This window comes from Saccopteryx bilineata, chromosome 4 (genome assembly GCF_036850765.1).
Source record: "Saccopteryx bilineata isolate mSacBil1 chromosome 4, mSacBil1_pri_phased_curated, whole genome shotgun sequence".
NCBI classification, from domain to species: Eukaryota; Metazoa; Chordata; class Mammalia; order Chiroptera; family Emballonuridae; genus Saccopteryx; species Saccopteryx bilineata.
Window position 1 is genome coordinate 26,811,431 of NC_089493.1, and position 20,446 is coordinate 26,831,876.

General features: G+C 54.0%; 1 protein-coding gene across 1 annotated transcript; it reads left to right on the top strand.

The window, feature by feature from the left end:
- The first annotated feature begins 2,503 nt into the window (after nucleotides 1-2,503).
- On the top strand, nucleotides 2,504-18,625 carry RPS6KL1 (ribosomal protein S6 kinase like 1). The gene is made up of 11 exons (XM_066277043.1): nucleotides 2,504-2,614; nucleotides 3,943-4,231; nucleotides 6,266-6,390; nucleotides 7,316-7,408; nucleotides 13,192-13,239; nucleotides 13,617-13,749; nucleotides 15,297-15,905; nucleotides 16,306-16,395; nucleotides 16,573-16,655; nucleotides 17,976-18,071; nucleotides 18,371-18,625. Exons 2-11 carry the CDS (start codon nucleotides 3,967-3,969, stop codon nucleotides 18,479-18,481), a joined length of 1,653 nt encoding a protein of 550 aa, XP_066133140.1. The 5' UTR covers nucleotides 2,504-2,614; nucleotides 3,943-3,966; the 3' UTR covers nucleotides 18,482-18,625.
- The last annotated feature ends 1,821 nt before the right edge of the window (nucleotides 18,626-20,446 follow it).

Here is a 20,446-nt window from a genome sequence, read left to right on the forward strand (position 1 = left end):
CAAAAAAATGACAGAGTAATGCTGACTGAAACGCAAAAAGAATTGATTTGGCTCCATCTCAAACAAGGTTGCCGTTTCAATTGAGACGTAGACAATTTCCTGTAAAACTTGCCTTTGCTATGACCATCAATAAGTCTCAGGGCCAAACGCTTAAGCGTGTTGGCATTTTTTTACCTGAGCCTGCATTTGGACACGGTCAACTTTATGTTGCCTGTCCAAGAGTTTGTGAAAGAGGCCCTGGCTGGTTGGCTCAGTGGTAGAGCGTCGGCCTGGCGTGCAGAAGTCCCGGGTTCGATTCCCAGCCAGGGCACATAGGAGAAGCGCCCATCTGCTTCTCCACCCCTCCCCCTCTCCTTCCTCTCTGTCTCTCTCTTCCCTTCCCGCAGCCAAGGCTCCATTGGAGCAAAGATGGCCCGGGCGCTGGGGATGGCTCCTTGGCCTCTGCCCCAGGTGCTAGAGTGGCTCTGGTCGCGACAGAGCGACGCCCCGGAGGGGCAGAGCATCGCCCCCTGGTGGGCAGAGCATCGCCCCCTGGTGGGCGTGCCAGGTGGATCCCGGTCGGGCGCATGCGGGAATCTGTCTGACTGTCTCTCCCCGTTTCCAGCTTCAGAAAAATACACATACACACACACACACACACACACACACACAAAAAGAGTTCGTGAAAGAACGGACGTAAAATTAAAAATAATTGATGGTCCTCTGCAAGGCGAGCTTAAAAATGATGGAAAGATCTACACAAGAAATGTTGTGTACAAAGAGATCTTTGACATGTGAATTAACATTTTATTATTTAAATCACCTTAATTATTGAGCTAGTGGTGGCTCTTAAGAAATGTACCACCAATGGTTTCCTTCATTGCACTCTACTTTAAGCAATTAAGCAAGTAGAAGGGGGAAACCCCATGGGGCACTAAGCAAAGGGGCGTCCTTGCCGCCTGCCCTGGGTAATTCAGTTTGAATTAGCAGATACCTTTGCACAAATCATTTTAATTATAATTTATAATATCTAGAACAGCGGTCATTTTGTATGACCGCCAGGCTTTCTAGTCAATTCATAGTTGCTTCACTTTAGTTGTTCATTGATTGCTTCTTCTATGTGCCTTGGCTAAGCAAGCCCAGGTGTTCAAACCAGAGACCTCAGCATTCCAGGCTGACGCATTATTCACTGTGCCATCACAGACCAGGCATGAACAGGATTTTAAAATTATTATTACAAAAAAAAAAATTATTATTACATTTTCACATTTGTTATTGCTGATATATAGGAAAGCTCTTGATGTGTAAATATTGATCTAGTGTCCAGACACTTTGCTGAACTCACCAATTATTGCTTTGGTTTTCCAGGTGGATAACTACATCACCACAAATCATGGCAATTTGGCCCCTTCCATTCCAATTTTTAAACCTCTTGTTCGCTTTTAATTTCTTACTGCATTAATTGTCACTTTCAGTATATTGTTGAAGAGTAAGTACATTGATTCATTTCTGACTGCATTGAGTGTATCTCTCATGCCAGGCCCAGGTATGCCCCAGTAACAAACAACCCTAAAATCTTGTGGCTTAACACAGTAAATAGTTGTTTCTCACTTACACCTCATGTCCAATACAAACCATGGAGCAGGAAGGAGTTCCTCGTTGTTGTTTCTCAGAGACTCAGGCAGATGGAAGCTCTATGCCTCCATGGACATGTGCTTCTACGATAACTACAGCAGAAGGAAGGGGCAGGTGAATAATGGATTGGCTTTTGGAACTTTTACCCTGAAACAACTCATGTTCTTTCTGTCCACTAACATTTCAAAGCAAGTTCCATAGCCAAGCTTAACTTCCAAAGGGGATAGAGAAGTGTGATCCTACCAAAAGCCAGAAGGACAACAGGACCATGGGAATGCTTCTAATGCCCCACTGGTACCTATGATGTAAGTTACACCTCACATGTTCTAAGCTTCTAGTTGATAACACTTTACCAAGTTAAGAAGTTTATGAGTTTGTTTATATTTTGTTAAGTAAAGAGTTTGTATCATGCATGAGTGTTAAATGTTATCGAATTATTTTATGCCCTCTGTTTGATGTGCAGATGTTCTTTTTCTCCTTTAATTTGTTGAGGCATTTATATATACATGTTTTTCTGTCCAGAACATTCTCCTCCACTGCTCTCTCCAATCATTTCTTTTGGTTAATTCCTTCTCATACTTCCGAGCTCATTCATTCATTCAGCAAATATTTTTTGAGCAATACTATGTGCCAGACGCTGTTCTAGGTACTTAGGACCCACCAGTGAACAAAGACCCCTTCCCAACCCTTTCCCCAATCTTGCTCCCCCTCCCCCAGCTCTCCACGCCGCCTACACTGCGGCTGGAAGGGCGGGCAGAGCCTAGCTGGGCGCTGATTGGTGGTTTATTCTAAGAGCTAGAGGATGAGCTCATCCGCAGCCAATGGTTGGCTGCACCCGTCCAGAAGCTTGCACCTGGCTGGAGGGCGCAAAGCCCGGGTCCGCCCGAGCACGGTTGCCCGCGGGGGTGAAAGGGTCGTGGCAGCGCTGTGACGGAGCGGACTGAGCTCCGGCTCGGGCAGGTATGGTGATTGCCCGGCTTCTCCCCATCCCCTCCCCCAGGTGAGGATGTCCTTTTTTCTCACTCCCCCAGCCTACCTTCCTCCGTCTGACCCCTACGGGGCGGTGCCCCTAGCATGCATGGGACTCGGGCTGGACGCGCCGCTTTCTGTGTCCAGAAGCAGCCAGGCGGTTCTACCCGGCAGGACCCGGCCGGCCCGGCCCAGCGGGGTGGCCCCTGAAACCAGGGCCTCACTCCAGCAACCCAGCCCATCGGCTTTGGCGTTCCTAACACAGGCCTTAAGGCTGCTGGTCCGGGTGGGTTAGATGGACCGACTCCCTCCCTCCACCTCCTGGCCGCATACAGCCAGGGTCCAGTTCCCTGCTGGCCTAGAGTTGTGAGTTTCCCTTTCCACCCACATTCTCATCCTCTTCTCTCTTCCTTTCTTTACAGAGGCCGACAGGGCCTGTGGTTGGAAGTTCAGGCCCTGCGCCTTCCCAGTGGGGCCTGAGAGCGCAAAGGTGCCCCTTCAGTGAGGGGCAGAGGCAGCTCTGCTAGTCTCTCTCGGAGCCCTTCCCTTTGCAGAAGCCAGTTGGCTACCCCTTTGGCCTCTTGTGTCACACTATTCAGAAAGAAGCCACTGTCCGGTCTTTGGAGGCCACGTGGCTTTCTGGCCCCAGAGACAGAGCCAGGAGCACAGAGTCGTCCCCTCCCTAAGGCTGGGTTGACTGATCCCTCCTTCCTCTAACTGCGTCCCTCCGATTCTGCCTCTCAGTCATTGCATTTGCCCACAGTCTGTATGTGAGGCCTGGCCTTGTGCCCAGCTCTCTGCAGGGCTCCGTGGGGGGTCCTCACTCCTGACCACACTGACTTCAGCACTAAGGGAAACAAAACCCGTCAGTCCATTCCGTCTGGAGCTGAATCTTGAAGGATAAATGAGATTCCTATAGGAGGAGCAGGGAGGGGATAACAGACAGGACGAGGGAACAGTGTTAGGAATGGCCCCTGAGCCCAGGTCCCCTGCCTCAGCCTTAGAGTGTGTGGCCTCCTCATATGTTTACTGTGTGCTAGACACACCAGCTTACTCTATGCCCCATGAAGGCAGCTCGAATCAGAAATATCTTCAGCTCAACACATAGCAAGTACTCAAGAAATACTTGTTGAACTGAATTTGAGTTGAAGGGAGAAGCCCCAACCAGGTTTTTATTCTGTTGCCACCACTTAGGGAAGGTCTGACTCAGTGGAAGGACTTTACCCACATTAGCTTTGACCCTCCAGTTTTTGGAAGTAATGTGTTTGTTTGTCTTTGAATATTCAGTGAAGGAAAGCAGGGTGTAGATGAGGTGTTGTTCCCAGCTGGGTCCTCCCTAATGCATCTTTTCTTTCCCAGATTGCACCTGCCGGGGTAGCAGCCATGAGCCTGGTGGCCTGTGAGTGCCCGCCTGGGCCTGGCCAGGAGCCTGAACCCTGCTCACGAGCACGGTCCCAGGCCCGTGTGTACCTGGAGCAGATTCGCAACTGGGTGGCTCCGGCAGCACCTGACATGAGCAAGCGCGACTACCTGGTGGATGCAGCCACACAGATTCGGCTGGCCCTGGAGCGAGATGTCAGTGAGGACTATGAGGCAGCCTTCAACCACTACCAGAACGGGGTGGACGTCCTGCTCCGAGGCATGCACGGTGAGTGCTGGGCTGGGCATGGACGGGCTGGTGAGGAAGAGCCAGCTTGGAGCTTGTACCTTCATCTGCTGATCTGTGTTTGGTGAACAGGGCCTCCTGGGCCTCTGTGAAAGACAGTCATAATAGCTGGTGTTTATTGAGCAGTTTCTATACGCCAGGCAATGGTCTAAGGGTTTTACCTGTATTAACTCATTTGAGTCTCACGGTAATAGAAGGTACTATATATGTTGTTGCATGTAGTTCCAAGTACAGGGAGTGCTTGGGTTATGACAGTCTTAACATACAATGTTTCAAATTTTATGATACTCCCATACAGTGTTTCAAGTTTATACACTCCCTCCCATAAAAAAACCTAAAAAAAATTGAGACGTGTTTTGGCTTATGCTGTTAGCGTTGTACTTACAGACTATTACGTGGGTAGTAAACTAGTTTGGTTGCGCCTGCGGAAGAATACACAGTACAGTGCAGTATATTTATGTCCTTTTCCTTTTCCTGTGGCTTAGTTGTGCTTTTGTGTTCTAGATTATGGTATCACAACTGTGTTAGGATAGGTAAGAGACTTAAGCTAGGGTGTGGTTTTGTTTTGTTTTGTATTTTTCAGAGACAGAGAGAGGGATAGATAGGGACAGACAGACAGGAATGGAAAGCGATGAGAAGCATCAATCATTAGTTTTTTGTTGTGACACCTTAGTTGTTCATTGATTGCTTTCTCATATGTGCCTTGACCATGGGGCTACAGCAGACGGAGTAACCCTTTGCTCGAGCCAGCGACCTTAGGTCCAAGCTGGTGAGTTTTGCTCAAACCAGATGAGCCCGCGCGCAAGCTGGTGACCTCGGGGTCTCGAACCTGGGTCCTCCGCATCCCAGTCCGACGCGCTATCCACTGCGCCACCGCCTGGTCAGGCCTAGGGTGTATTTTGACATACACCAAAATTTGGGTTACATCACTGTCATGGGAATAGAACTGTGTCATAATCCGAGGACCTCGTATATAGGAACTATTTTTATTTCTATTTTGCAGATGAGGAAACTGAGGCACAGGGCTGCTATATAGCTTCCTTAAGGTTCCGTAGTTATCAAGTGGCAAAGCTGAGGTTTGAACAGTTTTGGCATCAGGGGCATTAGGCTTAACCCACACTGCTGCCAGCCCTGGAACTGGGTTGGACCCCTGCCCTCCGGGAGTTTGCTGAGGATGGAGGGAACCTGATCAGTTGATGATGGACAGTTATAGTCCCAGGCATGAAGAGCAATGAAGAGGAAGTGAAGGGAGGGAACCTGAGTCCAGGTCAGGCTGGCATACGGGAATTTCTAGGAGTCCAAACTCTAATCTGAGCAGTGGAGAAGGGTCAGCGCAATGTCCAGCTGAAAGTTCGGGCAGTGCTCCAGAGAGAGGTCGGCAAAGGCCTGGCGGTGGGAGGAGGGCCTGCTCAGGGCAGAGGAAGGCATCTCCTAGCTGGGGGAAAGGCCAGCTCTGATGCCAGTTTGAGACCCCCATGGGCCTTGGTGGCTAGGCAGGGGTAGGAGCTGAGCCCTGCTTCATGCTTCCTGCCCTCCTGCTGGTGAGACCCCGCAACGCCTGGGCTTCAGGCCTGTCGCAGATTCCTTTGCCCTCCAGTCCTGATCCCCACCCTGGCCTTTTTCACACTGGGCATCAGAGATGAAGAAGGCATGTTCTCTGGCAGTTTCTGTCTCCTCCTCTGAAAGTGGACATGGAAATCCCCACTCTGTCCCTTCCAGGGTGTGAGGGCGGCCGGCCCGCGAGCTGGTGGGTGCTAACTGTAAAGTACTGTAGGCTGAGGCTGACCACAGCTCCCGGCCTGTCCTGCCACCCTCCTTCCTCCACCCCCACTGCCTCCCACCCAGAAAGGGGCTCAAGAACAGATGTGGGGGCAGAATCTGCTGACCAGCCTCAGAAATAGGTACTCTGTCCTGTGGAGGCAGAGGGCAGGCAAGGGGTGCTGGAACCCCAGCCCTGCAAGGCCAGGGTAGGGGGCAGGGTAGGTCCTGATGAGCCTCTTCCCCTTCCCACCACAGTCGACCCCAACAAGGAGCGATGCGAGGCTGTGAAGCTGAAGATTACCAAGTATCTACGGCGGGCGGAGGAGATCTTCAACTGCCACCTGCAGAGGACGCTGGGCAGCGGAGCCAGCTCTGGCACGGTGAGAAGACCCCTCCCCAAGGGCCGAGCGCTCTGAGGGGGGAGAGCCGAGTCCTCCCCCCACCGCGGCCAGTGGGCTGTGTCCTCGAACTCTGGGCTGCGGGGCAGGGCCTGTGTTGTGTGTGCCAGGACTGCCCCTCCTCCACCCTCCTTTGGCTTCCTGTCTCTCCCACACCTTTCACAGTTCATTCATTTTCACACTCTTAGTGAATCATTTCCAGTCCCGTCTCACTCCCTCACAGAGTACACACACATCTCCCTACCCTCACACATGGCTCATACGCATGCTCGCACGTGGACACAACCCGAGGCCCCCAGATCTGTGTTTGAATGGGCTTCTGTGAGTATTTGCAGCAGACACAGGTACCCCCACGTGCACATACCCACAAACGTACACATAGATGTGCACAAATGCTCTCCCCATGCGGCTTTTCCTAACCCAGTGGGCACTCAGAGGGGGTTGAAAATACACGCACACTTCTCACGCCCACAGGTGTGCACAGACATGCGCACATACCCCTCCCAGGCTCACTGCATGCTATAAGGTTACTTGTCCCTGGCCTGCATGCCTTGGTCTTCAGGGCATGTTCCTGAGACCCACATGTCCCCAGGTATTTCCTCACCCCTGGGAACATCTGCCTCCTATAGATGGGGCTTTCAAGAAGTGGTTTCTGAAGTCTTAAGGACTCCCTGAGCCTTGAAGAAGGGCTGGGTGGGGGCTGAGTGAAGAGGCCAGTGTGGCAGCCTGAACCAGTGAGCCACCTCCAGTCAGGACCGGCTTCTCTCCTCAGCCTGGTCCACCCCTGGCATCTGCAGGCCCTGCCCACTGCCTGGTGAGAAGCAGTGGCTGGGGGGACTGGGTCTTGAGGCTGTGTGGCCTGTCGCCCAGCTGTGTCCAGTGGCTCCCTATCTCTCCCGACCCGCAGGGTTTCAGCAGCCTGAGGCTCCGGCCCATCCGCACGCTGAGCTCTGCCCTGGAGCAGCTGAGGGGCTGCAGGGTGGTCGGGGTCATCGAGAAGGTGAGTAAGCAGAGCCTGCAGCGTGGCAGGAGATGGTGCGTGCGCTTGGGGGCGGCAGGTGGGCAGGGAGAGCGCTATCCTCGTCCTTCGGAGGGGGCTGGGAAGGGGTCAGGAGGTCCAGGGGAGGACAGCAGCTGCGTCCAGTGGCTCCCCATCCCACCCTACTCCAGCACACACCAGTCAGGTCCTAGAAAGGAAACCAGAATCCAAGAGGCAGACAGCCCCTCTCCACAACCCTCCAGCTCAGACACGGAAAACTGCTTCCTCAGAGACTCAAGACAGAAGCCACAGGAGGAGCTGTGCCCGGGCATCCTGCCAGCACACTGCCTGGCTCACTCCCCCTTCCCAGTCCCCACCCTGCACTCTGCACCCCGGGGCTGCAGCCAAGAGTCCTCTACCGTGCACAGCCAAGATGCTCCTGGGGCGAGAAGAAGATGCTCGTCTCCAGAAACCCTCCCTGCGGAGTGTCCTAACCGGCCCAGGCGTCATCCAGGGCCTGGGCAACGAAGCCCCTTCTCTCCCGGTCCCACCCTTTCAACCCCATCTGGGACCCTTCCCCTTACGTCAGGGCAAGCAGGAAGGTAGGAACTGACACCCCTACCCATACCTGGGACACTCACTAGAGCGGAGGAATCGGGATGGACAGTTGGGTCAAATGAGATTGGAGCTGTCAACATAAAAAACATCCAAACCTGTAAAAATGTTTGAATTTATCTGATCCAAACTGATGACAGTTCCCGGGAAGCCAAATTTCAACAGATTGAGAAAATGCTCCTGAAAATGGCGGTTTCACCACTTATTTTATACGTCAGAATCCAAGGGGAGGATGTAAGCGGGTTACATAACAGTCACTGGTGGCAGGTGAAGGGAGAGGGAGAAAGCGGGAGGGGAGGTCTCCGAGGCTGGGTGGAACGTACAGTAGAGAGACACAGACCCCTTTCGCAGTGGAGGGTCCAGGGAGTGAATGCCGACAGTTATAGGACGTGGAGTTGGTGTGTGGGGAACAAGGCGACAGTGAGGGGTTCCGTGGTCTCGTGCTCTGCTAGGAGCTTGTGCCCTGAGGGGTCTGAAAAAGGAGATTACTTTGACATTTCAAAGGTATGTTATCTTTTTGTAGATGCAAAAAGACATAGGCTCACTTAGGTAAAGGCTGACCTTTGTCAGGGAAGCTATAGGCCTAGGACGGGACTACTGCCATGGCCCACTTCCAGTCAGGCATTTATGTTCAGACCATCCTGTGCGGTTACTTTCCGTCTCTGAGCTTGTAAGGCCCGCTCTGCAGGCCTCTCCAGAGCTTGTTAGGTTTAGTGTGTGGCCCCTTTTTTGTTCACAGAGCCAATATTCGATGCCCTCTGCCTCAACCAAGGGCTACCTGAGAGTCACTAAAGCAGTTCTTAGTAAGAGGGGAAGGGAGAGAGAGAGAGAAAGACAGGAACATCGAGCTGCTTCTGTATGCACCCTGGCCGGGGATCGAACCGACAACCCCCATGCTTCCGGACAATGCTCTAACTGAACTATCTGGCAAGGACAGCACTTCTTTCTCAAACTGGCTGTTTATCAGAATCACTCGGGGAGCTTCCTAAAAATATAGAGGCCTGGGCTCCACCCCAGACCTTTTGAATTTCTAGGGTTGAGCCAGGAATCTGGAATTCCAACACTTATGGGGGGTTTTGATGGATCTGGAGGCTGCAGAGAAAAGGCCAGCGCACACTTCCCCACACGCCGGGAGATGAAGTGCTGTCTGGACTGAGCACAGCATAGCAAGGGCAAGTCCCTTCACCTCTCTGAGCACTGTTTCCTCGCCTGTCAGTGGGGTGAGAAGCCTCCCCCACGGGGCGATGTGGGAACTAAAATAATTTTTGGGAAAGGCCTGGCACATCTGAAAACATTGGATGCATGTTCGACGGCTCTAAATGCTGGTGACAAAGGCAGTCGGGAGGCATGCGGCTTCCCATCCCCTGTCCTGCTCCAGCTGCTACTCCCAGGTCCCTGGGCCGGGCCCCAGTCTGTCAGCGGGGCCCAGCCAGCTTCCATCTGTGAGTCCTGCCCTCCCACCGACTAGACTGTGTGGCTTGGACGTGACTGCCACCGGCATTTTGCCACATGGGATCCCACTGAACCAAGAGCATTGTGGCGAGAGGAGTTCCAGGTGAAATGTTTGGGAAATCAAGCTCCACAATTTTGTCTTTTAAATTATAGGAGTTTTTGGAGCTTTTAAAATGCAAATATACACCTTGGGTTTCCCAGAGAGAGGTCTATGAGAGCACTCCCCGAATTTGTTTAACCATAGGACACACGTGCGCAAAGCATTCTCAGAAGCCGGTATTTGGGAGTCCTGTCCTTATAAAAGCAGCCGTTCTGTCTTGGGGTTGCCCTTCTTTCTCTTCATTACCCTTTCCTGGGCACTCGTCTTACCTACTCCACCTTCCTCCTGAGATCCTGCTTCCTTTCCCTGCATCATTCCCGAGCCAGGAACACAAACTCCCCCAAATTAGGAGAGGTGTTAGCGACACTGGGCCCAACTCCTGGCATACAGGCCTGCATGATGCTGTCACAGTGTCCCATTCCACGGCTCTGCCCAGGCAGATCCAGGGGGGAGGGCAGTGCCAGCCAGCAGCGGCACAGGGCCAGGGAGGGGTAAAGGCTGGCTCAGCAAGCCTCAAGTTCCCCCTGAGATGCCCGGTTGTCAGGAGTAACCAGGCTGGGGAGAGGGTCTTAGGGGTAGAAGAGGTCCTGGAAGGCAGAGTGGGTAGCAGGGAACAGAGGTGGGTATGTCAGGGCTAACAAGGTGGGCCACTGGCCAGACCATCCAGGGATCTGCCCTCGGTGTGTGAGGGCCTAGGAGCCTCGGCCAGGAGCCAGGCTCTGAGTCAAGGATGGGGAGGAGAAAGGTCGTCCAAGTCCTTATTTCTTTTTTTTTTTTTTAAGGTTTTATTTATTCATTTGAGAGAGGGGAGAGAGAGAGAGAGAAGGGAGACACAAGGGGGGAGGCGCAGGAAGCATCAACTCCCATATGTACCTTGACTGGATAAGCCCAGGGTTTTGAACCTGAGACCTCAGCTTTCCAGGTCGATGCTCAATCCACTGCGCCACCACAGGTCAGGCCCCAAGTCCTTATTTCTTTGGCTTGAACACAGGGGTGTTTTTTATTTTAGTTATTTAAAGTTGGCAGGTTTCATACGGAAGTCCAGATACCCTGCTTCTCCTGCCAGATCCGGCCCACACTCCCTGGAAGCAGCAGGGGTGGAGGAGGGCCGCCCGCTTTACTGGGTAGCAGCCCTGGGTTTGCTCCTGTCCCGCCCTGCCCACTTGGCTCACAGGTGCAGCCCCTGTGGACCTTGGATTCTCCAAACTGGCTTGGAACTTTTGGGTTTGTTTGCTCCATGAGAGCTCCTAGGGTTTTTGATACTTTGCGCCTTTTAAGCAAAGGGTGAATATGTTTAACCTAAGCTTTAATTGTCCTTATTTCCCAGGAACTCAGTGGGTTTCCTTAAAAAAAAATTTTTTTTCCCCTTTTTAAAAAGGTGAGAGCAGACACCCATAGAGAGAGAGTGTGTGTCTCCCATAGCAGTGAGCAAAAGAGAAAGGGGATTTTTTTGATTGCTTGGTTTAATGGGAAAATGCCCTCTCTGCTCCCCTTGTGAGACATCATGAAAACAAAATTTAAAACAAACAAAAATTCCCCACTATCTGACTCAACTCCGAGGTAATCACTGCCAATGTTCTGGTCAAATTATTTCTAGAAAGGTAGGTTTTAACATACATACATAGTTTAACTCACTTGTTTCAATATACTGATTAAATTTTATTTCTCACTTCCCCAACCTTCTCTGCTGGTCTCTGGACTCTGTCAATGATAGGACCTTCGCCCAGGACAAAGTGGTAGGGAATCCCACTTGGCAAGGGGCAGTGGGGAATTATCCGGGTGTTCATACTTGTGGGAAAGTCTGTTCTCTTAAATGATCCCAGAATTTTCTTTTTCCAACTTTGTCGAGTTGGTTAAGGAGCTGGGGCCAGGCTCTGGATGTTGGAGGAGAGCCCTCTGGTGGTCAGAAGGAACGGCTCCCTCACTCCTGCTCAGGAAGGGCCCCGGAAAGGGATCCGGTGCTCACCTGGTGCACGGAGGCCCCGTGGGGAAGGCACACGCCGAAGGCAGCTGGTTGTGCCCCCAGTTGCAGTTAGTCTCCAGGGCTCCAGGCTCAGCCTGCCTGGATTCAAACCCAGGCTCCACCCCTTTTTAGGAGTGGGCCACATAACCTCTCTGAACCTCAATTTCTTCATTGATAAAATGGGTCTCCAACAAGACTCACCTAGTAGGGCCTTGGGACTAAAATAATCTCTATAAAGCATTTTGCTCTGAGTAAGTGCTCTCTAGGCAGTGTGGGGTTTAATAATAGTGATACTATATTTAACCATGTATAAGATGCACCCTTTTTTGAAATATTTGGGGTCTAAAAACTGGGTGTGTCTTAGATAGTGGTTGTAGATTTTTTAATTTGCATTTCCTGCTTTTTTGACAGTGATGAGGAGTTGTATGAATTTTATGTTGAATAAAACGAGTTTAATTACATTATGAAATACATTTCTTTCCCCAAATTTTGGATCCCAAAATTAAGGTGCGTCTTATGCATGGGAGGATACGGTAATAATCATGACAGATTAGTGAGGGTGTGTTCTGTGGCCAGCACAAGTTGCTGCTCTGCTTGAGTTGTCTGCTTTAATAGAATCCTGATGACCCCCAGATGGGGGTCGCTGCTATGACCCACCTTGCAGATGAAAGGGAAGTGAGACAATTATAATTACTCTTTGAAAGATGAGAGAATCAATTCACTTGCCTAAGGTCTAAGCCCAGCCCCAATCTTAGGCTATAGGCTTCATCATGCCCAGCGGCCTGGCCGGAGGGCGGGGCTCCCACCCAGCACCACAGGAGTGTCTGTAGGGCAGGCTGACCACCAGGGAGTCACAACACTGCCACGTGGTCTAGTCCCACGTGCCCCTCATCTGGGCCGAGTTTTCTGGTTTCCTGCCCCAACGTGTTTGTCATGCCCTCTCCTGTAGCTGAGGCCCACCCCTGCCCACCATGAGATGACTCAGGTACCCAACTCCATACAAGGCCCTGTCCCAGCGACTGGCAGGATGGAGGAGTAGCTGGTCTCCAAAGGCGGCCTTCAGAGAGAACGACGATTTAAAAGAAGGGCACTCCAAGCGCAGGGCCTTGGGGCCTGCCTGGCCCAGGGTGGCCTGGGGCCACACTCAGAGGCTCAGCTTCTTCCCCTGTAAAATAAAAGGTCAGAGAAGGTAACTGGCTCTGAGGTCATTTCCATTCATGACACCCTCAGACCCTGCAGGGTGAGCCAGTCCGCATGCACATGCAGAGCACCTACAACATTCCCGTGCTGTGCAGGGCTCTGGAAATAGAGCCAGACAGTATGGTTCCTGCCCTCTGGAGCTCACAGTGCAGTGGGGAGACAGGAAATTAGACACCGTGTGATAAGTTCCCCCTGAGAGTGAGCCTGGAGAGGACTGGAGACAGATTAGGGACTCCAGCCCAAACTGAGGGTTGGGAAGGCTTCCTGGAGGAAGTGGCACATGAGCTAATACCAGCAGATCTAAAAAGGGTGGGTGGGTAAGTAGGACAGTATTGATGTTAGTTTGGGGGCCTGCCCTCCCTGCCCTGCTCCTGGAGTGAATCGGCCTCAGTGGAGGAACGGGGGGCCAGGGCTCAGGCAGTGGAGCCCGGGCACTAGCATGTGCCTTGACCAGTACCTTCTAACCCCTGGCAGGTGCAGCTGGTCCAGGACGCAGCGACTGGAGGGACCTTCGTGGTGAAGGCAGGTGCCGCCCAGCCCCCTGCCATTCTGCATTCCCCTTGGGACTTTTCTCAGAGCTCTTGGAAACCCCCAACCCTCTGGGGAACTCCCTACCCAGAACCTGTATCTGAAGCTCATGCCCCTTCCAAATCCAAAAGCCACTTGTCCTGTCCTTGAGCCTCCCAAACGCACACGCACTGATACTGCCCCCTCCAGGCCTGGAATGGAGGACCTGGATGCCGTGGTGGAGGCAAGAGGTAGAACTGGGGGAGGCAGTTGCTCCTCAGGGTGGCTCCCCCCTTCATTCGGTTGCCCCTGAAGCTGGGGCTCTGGTGTCCCCGAGCAGAGCAGCCTCTGGCCTGTCCCCAGCTGATCAGCCTGCCCTGCCCGCTCCCCAGAGCCTGTCCAGGTGTCACGCGGCAAGCCGGGAACGGCTGACCGTCATCCCGCATGGCGTCCCCTACATGACCAAGCTCCTGCGGTACTTTGTGAGTGAGGACTCCATCTTCCTCCACCTGGAATATGTGCAAGGTGAGGGGGGCTTTGGAATGTCCTCTTTCATCTCCTTTAGAATGACAAAACCTAGGGAGGGAGGTGACTTGCACCAGATGTGCAGCACAGACCAGGGGACTCGAGCTTCTTGGAGCATGACGGCAGGATCAGGCTGTTGTGGGCCTCTGTGGTGCTGAGGGGGCTCAGGACGTCCTGGGGAGGATGCTCATATCCTGGGTTGGTAAGAGGGCATTTATGCAGATGTCTCTGATGTCACCATATCCTCAGGTCTGGGATCTTCTCATTTTTCTAGTCTTTGCCCATCCCTCGAAGTGGCCACATGGGATGGTGGTTCTGACACTATAAGGACAGGAACTGGGTCATGTAGCAGATATATTTTTTTAATTTTTTATTTTTTACAGAGACAGAGAGAGAGTCAGAGAGGGATAGATAGGGACAGACAGGAACAAAGAGAGATGAGAAGCATCAATCATCAGTTTTTCGTTGTGACACCTTAATTGTTCATTGATTGCTTTCTCATATGTGTCTTGACCGTGGTCCTTCAGCAGACCAAGTAACCCCTTGCTCAAGCCAGAAACCTTGGGTCCAAGCTGGTGAGCTTTGCTCAAACCAGATGAGCCCGTGCTCAAGCTGGCGACCTCGGAGTCTCGAACCTGGGTCCTACACATTCCAGTCCAACGCTCTAACCACTGCGCCACCGCCTGGTCAGGCTAGCAGATATTTATTGATCACCTGTTATGGTGATGAGCTTGTTTTTTTTTTTTTGTATTTTTTTTTATTTTTCTGAAGCTGGAAACGGGGAGGCAATCAGACAGACTCCTGCTTGCGCCTGACCGGGATCCACCCAGCATGCCCACCAGGGGGTGATGCTCTGCCCATCTGGGGCGTTGCTCCGTTGCAACCAGAGCCATTCTAGCGCCTGAGGCAGAGGCCATGGAGCCATCCTCAGCGCCCGGGCCAACTTTGCTCCAGTGGAGCCCTGGCTGTGGGAGGGGAAGAGAGAGAGAGAGGAGGAGAGGGGGAGGGGTGGAGAAGCAGATGGGCACTTCTCCTGTGTGCCCTGGCCGGGAATCGAACCTGGGACTCCTGCACGCCAGGCCGATGCTCTACCACTGAGCCAACTGGCCAGGGCCTGATGAGCTTTTTATTAATGAGGTACATATCCTTGGTCATGACACAGAGTCATCACAGTCCATGCCTGGCCTTGTTTGTTTACTTAAAATTCATTATACTATTCTCCCTCCAACAAAATTTTAAAGATATATGTATAAATATATAGAACACTGGTAAAACCACACCCAAACCAAGTACATTAATAATGATTTACATCTCCTTAGGAGTTAAGTACCTATTTTGTGCCAGGTTGGGAACCTGAATCCTCTTTAGGTGAGCTAGGAGAGGTCGTCATTCTAGGTTAAGCCTCAGGGAGGGGGAGCAGGGGTGAGGTCCTGGAAGGTAGAGGGTCCATGCCCAAGGCAGAGGGTCAGCAGGAGAGGGCCAGGGACCTGTGTCCACGATCTTCTTCTCCCCTGTCCCATGCTCGCCACTCCCCCTGCATGGCCCAGGAGGCACGCTCTGGTCCCACCTGCTCTCCCAGGCACGCCCCCAGCAGTCTGGACTCAGGTACGGCTCCAGGCTGGAGCAGATGAAGGCTCAGCTCAACTCTCACCTCAGCCTCCGGACCCCAAGGCTGCCACCCTCGAGTCACACCCGTCTGCAAGACAGAGTCCCCCAGGAGCCTCCTTGGACATGTGGGAGCCTTCCCCCAGCTGGGGAGGCCCCATCCCTCAGACCCCAGAGAGAGGCTGAAAGTGAACCCTCAGCCAGGACCAGCACTTCCTGCTCCTCGGACCTTCCAAAGGCCCCAAGTGGCCGCGTGCACCTCCAATCCTGGCGAAGACCTGGCCAGAACTCAGACACGGGGTCCCCTTGGGGGCTGTCTTGGGTTCGCGAGGGCGCCGGCCGGGTGCTGGGGGGCTGTGGCCGCGGCAGAGGTCAGAGCTGGCCCTCAGTGGACAAAGCCAGCCTGGGAGCTGGCGGGGGCGCCTGGTGTGTGAGGGAAGAGCAGGCCAAGCAGTGGGCAGCGGAGCTGCTGGTGGCACTGGAGGCGCTGCACGAGCAGGGGGTGCTGTGCCGGGACCTCAGTCCCCGGAACCTGCTCCTGGACCAGGCAGGTAGGTGCCCAGGCCTGGGGGGAGGGGAGCAGGCTGCCCTCCTCGACCCCACCCATTGGATGGGGGCCCCCAAAGCCAAGGGAATGGCAGAGGTTAGCCGATTCTTCCTCTCCCTCCCCCAGCCTTCTCACACGGGACTCTGCAGAGTAACCACAGTCGAGTCTGGGAAACAAGCCCCTTTGCCCCCGTGGGTCCTAGGCAGCAGCTCCTGTGAATACCCAGTTGTCTCGGCCTCAGGGGTCTAGGCCCAGAGGGGGCCTGCTTAGCAAGGCCAATGGCTCCTGCCTGGTGCCTGTTGGGGGAAGTCCTGGAGTCCCCTCCCTTGTGCCAGCAGTTCAACAAACACCACAATTTTTGTCCCATTCAATCCCCCCGGCAATTGGACATATTGGACGAGAAGGCCACATTCGGCTCACCTATTTCGGCCAGTGGTCCGAGGTGGAGCCCCAGTGCTGCAGGGAGGCTCTGGACAACCTCTACAGTGCCCCAGGCAAGAAGGGCAGAGCTGGCGGAGACCTTGGGTGCCTGTGTGTGGGTTGAGCTGGAGGTGGGGTTGAGGAGGTGAGGTTGAGGGGACAGAGGAGATGGGCTGGTCCCAGTCGGATGAGTAGAGGGGAGACCTGCCTTCTTTGGTAAGATTGGGACATTTGTGTTCTTGCTCCCACAGAGGTGGGCGGGATTTCTGAGCTGACTGAAGCCTGTGACTGGTGGAGCTTTGGCTCTCTACTGTATGAACTGCTCACTGGAACGGTGAGTAGCTGGGCAGAGGTGGGCCCTGCTGGGTGTCACTGAATGCAGGGTGGCCCGCGCTTAGTCCAGCCAGCCGGTCGGGCTGAGGCTGCCGGGGTCTCCAAAACCTGGCCATGGGCCAGCACAGCTGTCCCTCCCAGCTGACCGCCACAGGCCCAGAGACATGGGGCCCCTCCCACCCTGGCCACGGACTCACTTAGTCCCCCAGCCTACTCGTGGCTGTTGCCAGTAAGAATGTCAGCTTCCTTGCACGAGAGCAGAGTCAGGATGGTCAGCGGAGGTTTCTGGAAGGGGGTGCCTGGGCGGGGTCTGGAGGAAGGCTCCTGAAAGGTACCTGGCCATTCCCTCAGCCTCTTCTCCCCCTACTCCACCCCCCCCCCAGCCTTCTGGGCTATAACCCCCAGCCTTTGGCTGAAGAACAGGAGAGAGGGCCTTCTCGGTCCAGGCCAGCAGCTGTCCTGTCCAGCCTGGGTCAGCCAAGAGCTTGGTTTCCCTGCCAATACCCTTGCTCAGGATGGTGACCTCTGGCCTCTGTCCACCCACCGATGAGCTCAGCATTGCACCTGTGCCTCGTGAGGTCTGACAACCAGGGAAAGGCCAAACTGCCTTTAAGCAGGAAATGGCCAGAGCGGATGCAGTGTGACCTGAAGTCCAAATCTGACCAGTCCAGCATGGCCCCCTGCTGCTTTTGTCCCATAGCCCAGGCTGCCAATATCCCCCAGAGTGGCTCTCTCCTCTGTCTCCCACGACCCCTAGCCTGCGGCTTCTGGCCCTCCTCCTGGTTGCTTCTTGCAGCTCATCTTAACCTCCAGACAGACCTCTCTGCTGGCCAAAGCTGCGCCCTTCTGGAGGGTAGAGAAGCCTGCCTTCCTCCTTCACCACAGCCTAGCCTGGGCCCTGGCGTGGAATGCCCTGGCCCGCTGCCCAGTGACTGGCCCATGGAGGGTCTTTTTTCTGTAAGGAGACAAGTTGCAATACTCTTCCCAAAGTGCCTGCCCTGACTGCAACCCAAGATCAGTGCTTCTAGTGAGAGGGACCTGGGTTCAAACCCCGAACTCAGCATCAGTCCCTTAACCTCTCAGCCTGTTTTATCTTTAAATGCAATACTTCTGTTGTTGTGGAAGTGTGGAGAGGGGCTGTCGGGCACTCAGCACAGATGGGCACAGGGTAGTGCCAAGGTTTCTAGAAGGCAACGATCTGTGTGGTCATCAACATCCCCATGGAATGTGACACAGGGAAAAATAAAACCCTGGCTGCCGCGGGAGCCTACGGGCTTCCCCGAGCTTGGCTCCTCAGGGGCCCCTCCCTGTGTCTTCCCAGGCATTGTCCCAGAGCCACCCTTCAGGGATCCAGCCCCACACCCAGCTCCAGCTGCCCGCGTGGCTGAGCCGTCCGGCGGCCTCCCTGCTGACTGAGGTGAGGTCAGCCGGCCTAGAAGAGGTGGCGCCTTGGCCTGAGGTGGGCTCTGGGAGGGCAGAGCCCTGTGCGTGACAGGCAGGCTGCTACTAGATGGCTGATGTGGGGGCAGGAGGTTACACATTTCTGTATGTTGGTGGCCAAACACCAGTGTTCCCCAGGGTACAGCCAGGGGTTCTAGGGGCCAGGCTGGCAGGGAGTGAACACCAGGGTCATGGTGATGAGTCCCTGGAGGTCAGCCCGTGCTTAGCAGTCGGCCTGGAAGGCCCTCCAAGCGTTGACCGGGCCTTTCTCCGCAGCTACTGCAGTTTGATCCCAGCCGGCGCCTGGGCACTGGAGAAGGCGGCGTCAACAGACTCAAGTCCCACCCCTTTTTCAGTACAGTCCAGTGGAGCAAACTGGTGGGGTAAGGGGGTGGAGTGGGCGATGGAAGCAGCTGGACTGACCTGGACCTCCTCTCTCTGCCCATCGCCCAGAGCTGGCCCCTCTGCTCAGTGGCCCGCAGCAAAGAACGCAAGGCCGCTGCCTTTCCTGCTCTGCGCCTCAGAATAATCATCGCCACTGCCCGGGAGGGGCCAAGGGGGCTCCTGGGCAGCTCTGGGAGAAACCCTTTCTAGGCACTGCTGAGGGGGAGGGACAGGACGGCTCAGACCCCTCCACCCATCCGTCAGCAGATACCTGCTGAGTGCACACCCTGAGCCTTGGATGCAGACCTGTGTGGTTAAAGGGTGCCTTCTGTCACGTGAGCGCTGAACTACTGACCACCTGCTGAGCCGACCTTCAGGTTCTGTGACTCGCTACCTGCCACGTTGTGCCCCACTTGGGATGTCTCTGGAGACTTACCTCAGGATACTGGTTCACTGCTGAGTGGACTCAAACCAGGGCTGCCCTGGCTGGTATCTTAGCCGTGTAACTAGTGGGCCTCTTCTATCAGAGGCTACTCCTGCAGGGGTGGGGAGGCTGGGGAAGAGGGAAGATGTCTGTAGGGGCATGGAGTGTGGCGGGGCACACGGTGGTCCACTCCCCGCCCCGCCATACCCCCATCTTGTCATTTCAGACTCTGAAGAGCAAAAGGAAGAGGGGGAAGGAAAATAAGGATCAGGAATGAGGAGAGGGAGGAATGCCAATTAGAGCAAGGTTGGAAGCAGAATAAAGAGCTCCCTGGCCAGCTAGCCCAGTGGGTGGAGGGGAAGGGGAGCCTGTCCCCCCCACCCCGGGCCTGAGAGGAGACCACGGTTCAGCCTCCAGGCTGAAGCTGCTAAGACAAGTTGAACCCATTAGGATTCCCTTGTCTGGCTTTCATCCTGTTTACCATTTTGCATTTTACTCAATTCATTGCCTACTGTGACTTCACCCCCTTTTGAAATGAATCACAAAACATACACAATGATTACCCAAGCTTTTGGCCAGAAACAAAATGTTTCGGGTCTCTGAAGAGCTGGGGTAAGTAGTTAGCCCCAAAGACAAACCCCTCGGGTTTGGGGGTCTTTTTCCTCCCAGGGCTCACCCTGTCACAGGGATGTGGAACCTAAGAAACCAGACCAACTCCTTGCCTCTAGTGTGTCTGCAACACCACTAGGTGGCGCCTCTGACACTATCTCGGTCTGACTGGATGGAGGGGTCGGGAGGGGGGAACTGTGTTGTGAAGGTGACTTGGGGGTAAAGAGGACATGGGGAGGGATAGCCTGGTATGGTCCTGGTTTCTCGGGGGATTGCACATCCTCCTTAGCCCAATAAAGCCTGATGTTGCCTATGTTGTTCTTGCCTCATTAATGCAATGAGAGCCACCTGCCGGGAGGGGAAATTGGAAGGCTCCCCCAGAGAAGCTCATGATAGTAGTGAGCTCGGAGTCCAGGAGTAGGAAGCAGGGCTGGTGGTGGGCATGGCATGTCAGCCTGTGTTCTGCAGAACAGCTTTGAGCCCAAGGGGAAGTGATGGCATGTAGAGGTCACTGGGTCCTGGGAAATAAAAGGATGTCTTGGAAGAGGGTCCTGATGCCTGGAGGGGAATAGTTTGATCCTAACAGTGACCCCTTGAGACAGAAGGTGGCTCCTGTTTAAAGAAGTTAACAGCAGGACCTGGTCAGAGCCAGTGGAGCCTATTCTTGTCTGTGTCCCTTTTGCTACACTCCTTAAGGCAGGGCAGGCCACCTCCAACCACTGCTGCGTAAGTATGAGTCGTTCTGGAACTTCTGGGCCTCACCCATGCAATAAACACTGTGCATGTACTTTGCTAGGCCCTAAGTTCTGAGTTCTGTGGTCCCAGCCCTTATGAGGTTTACAGTCTATCTCCTTTTGATAAAATAGGGATAATACCACCCTTGTAGGTTTATTAATTAAAGCATCTGGCATAGCATCATGTCCTGGACCTAACAG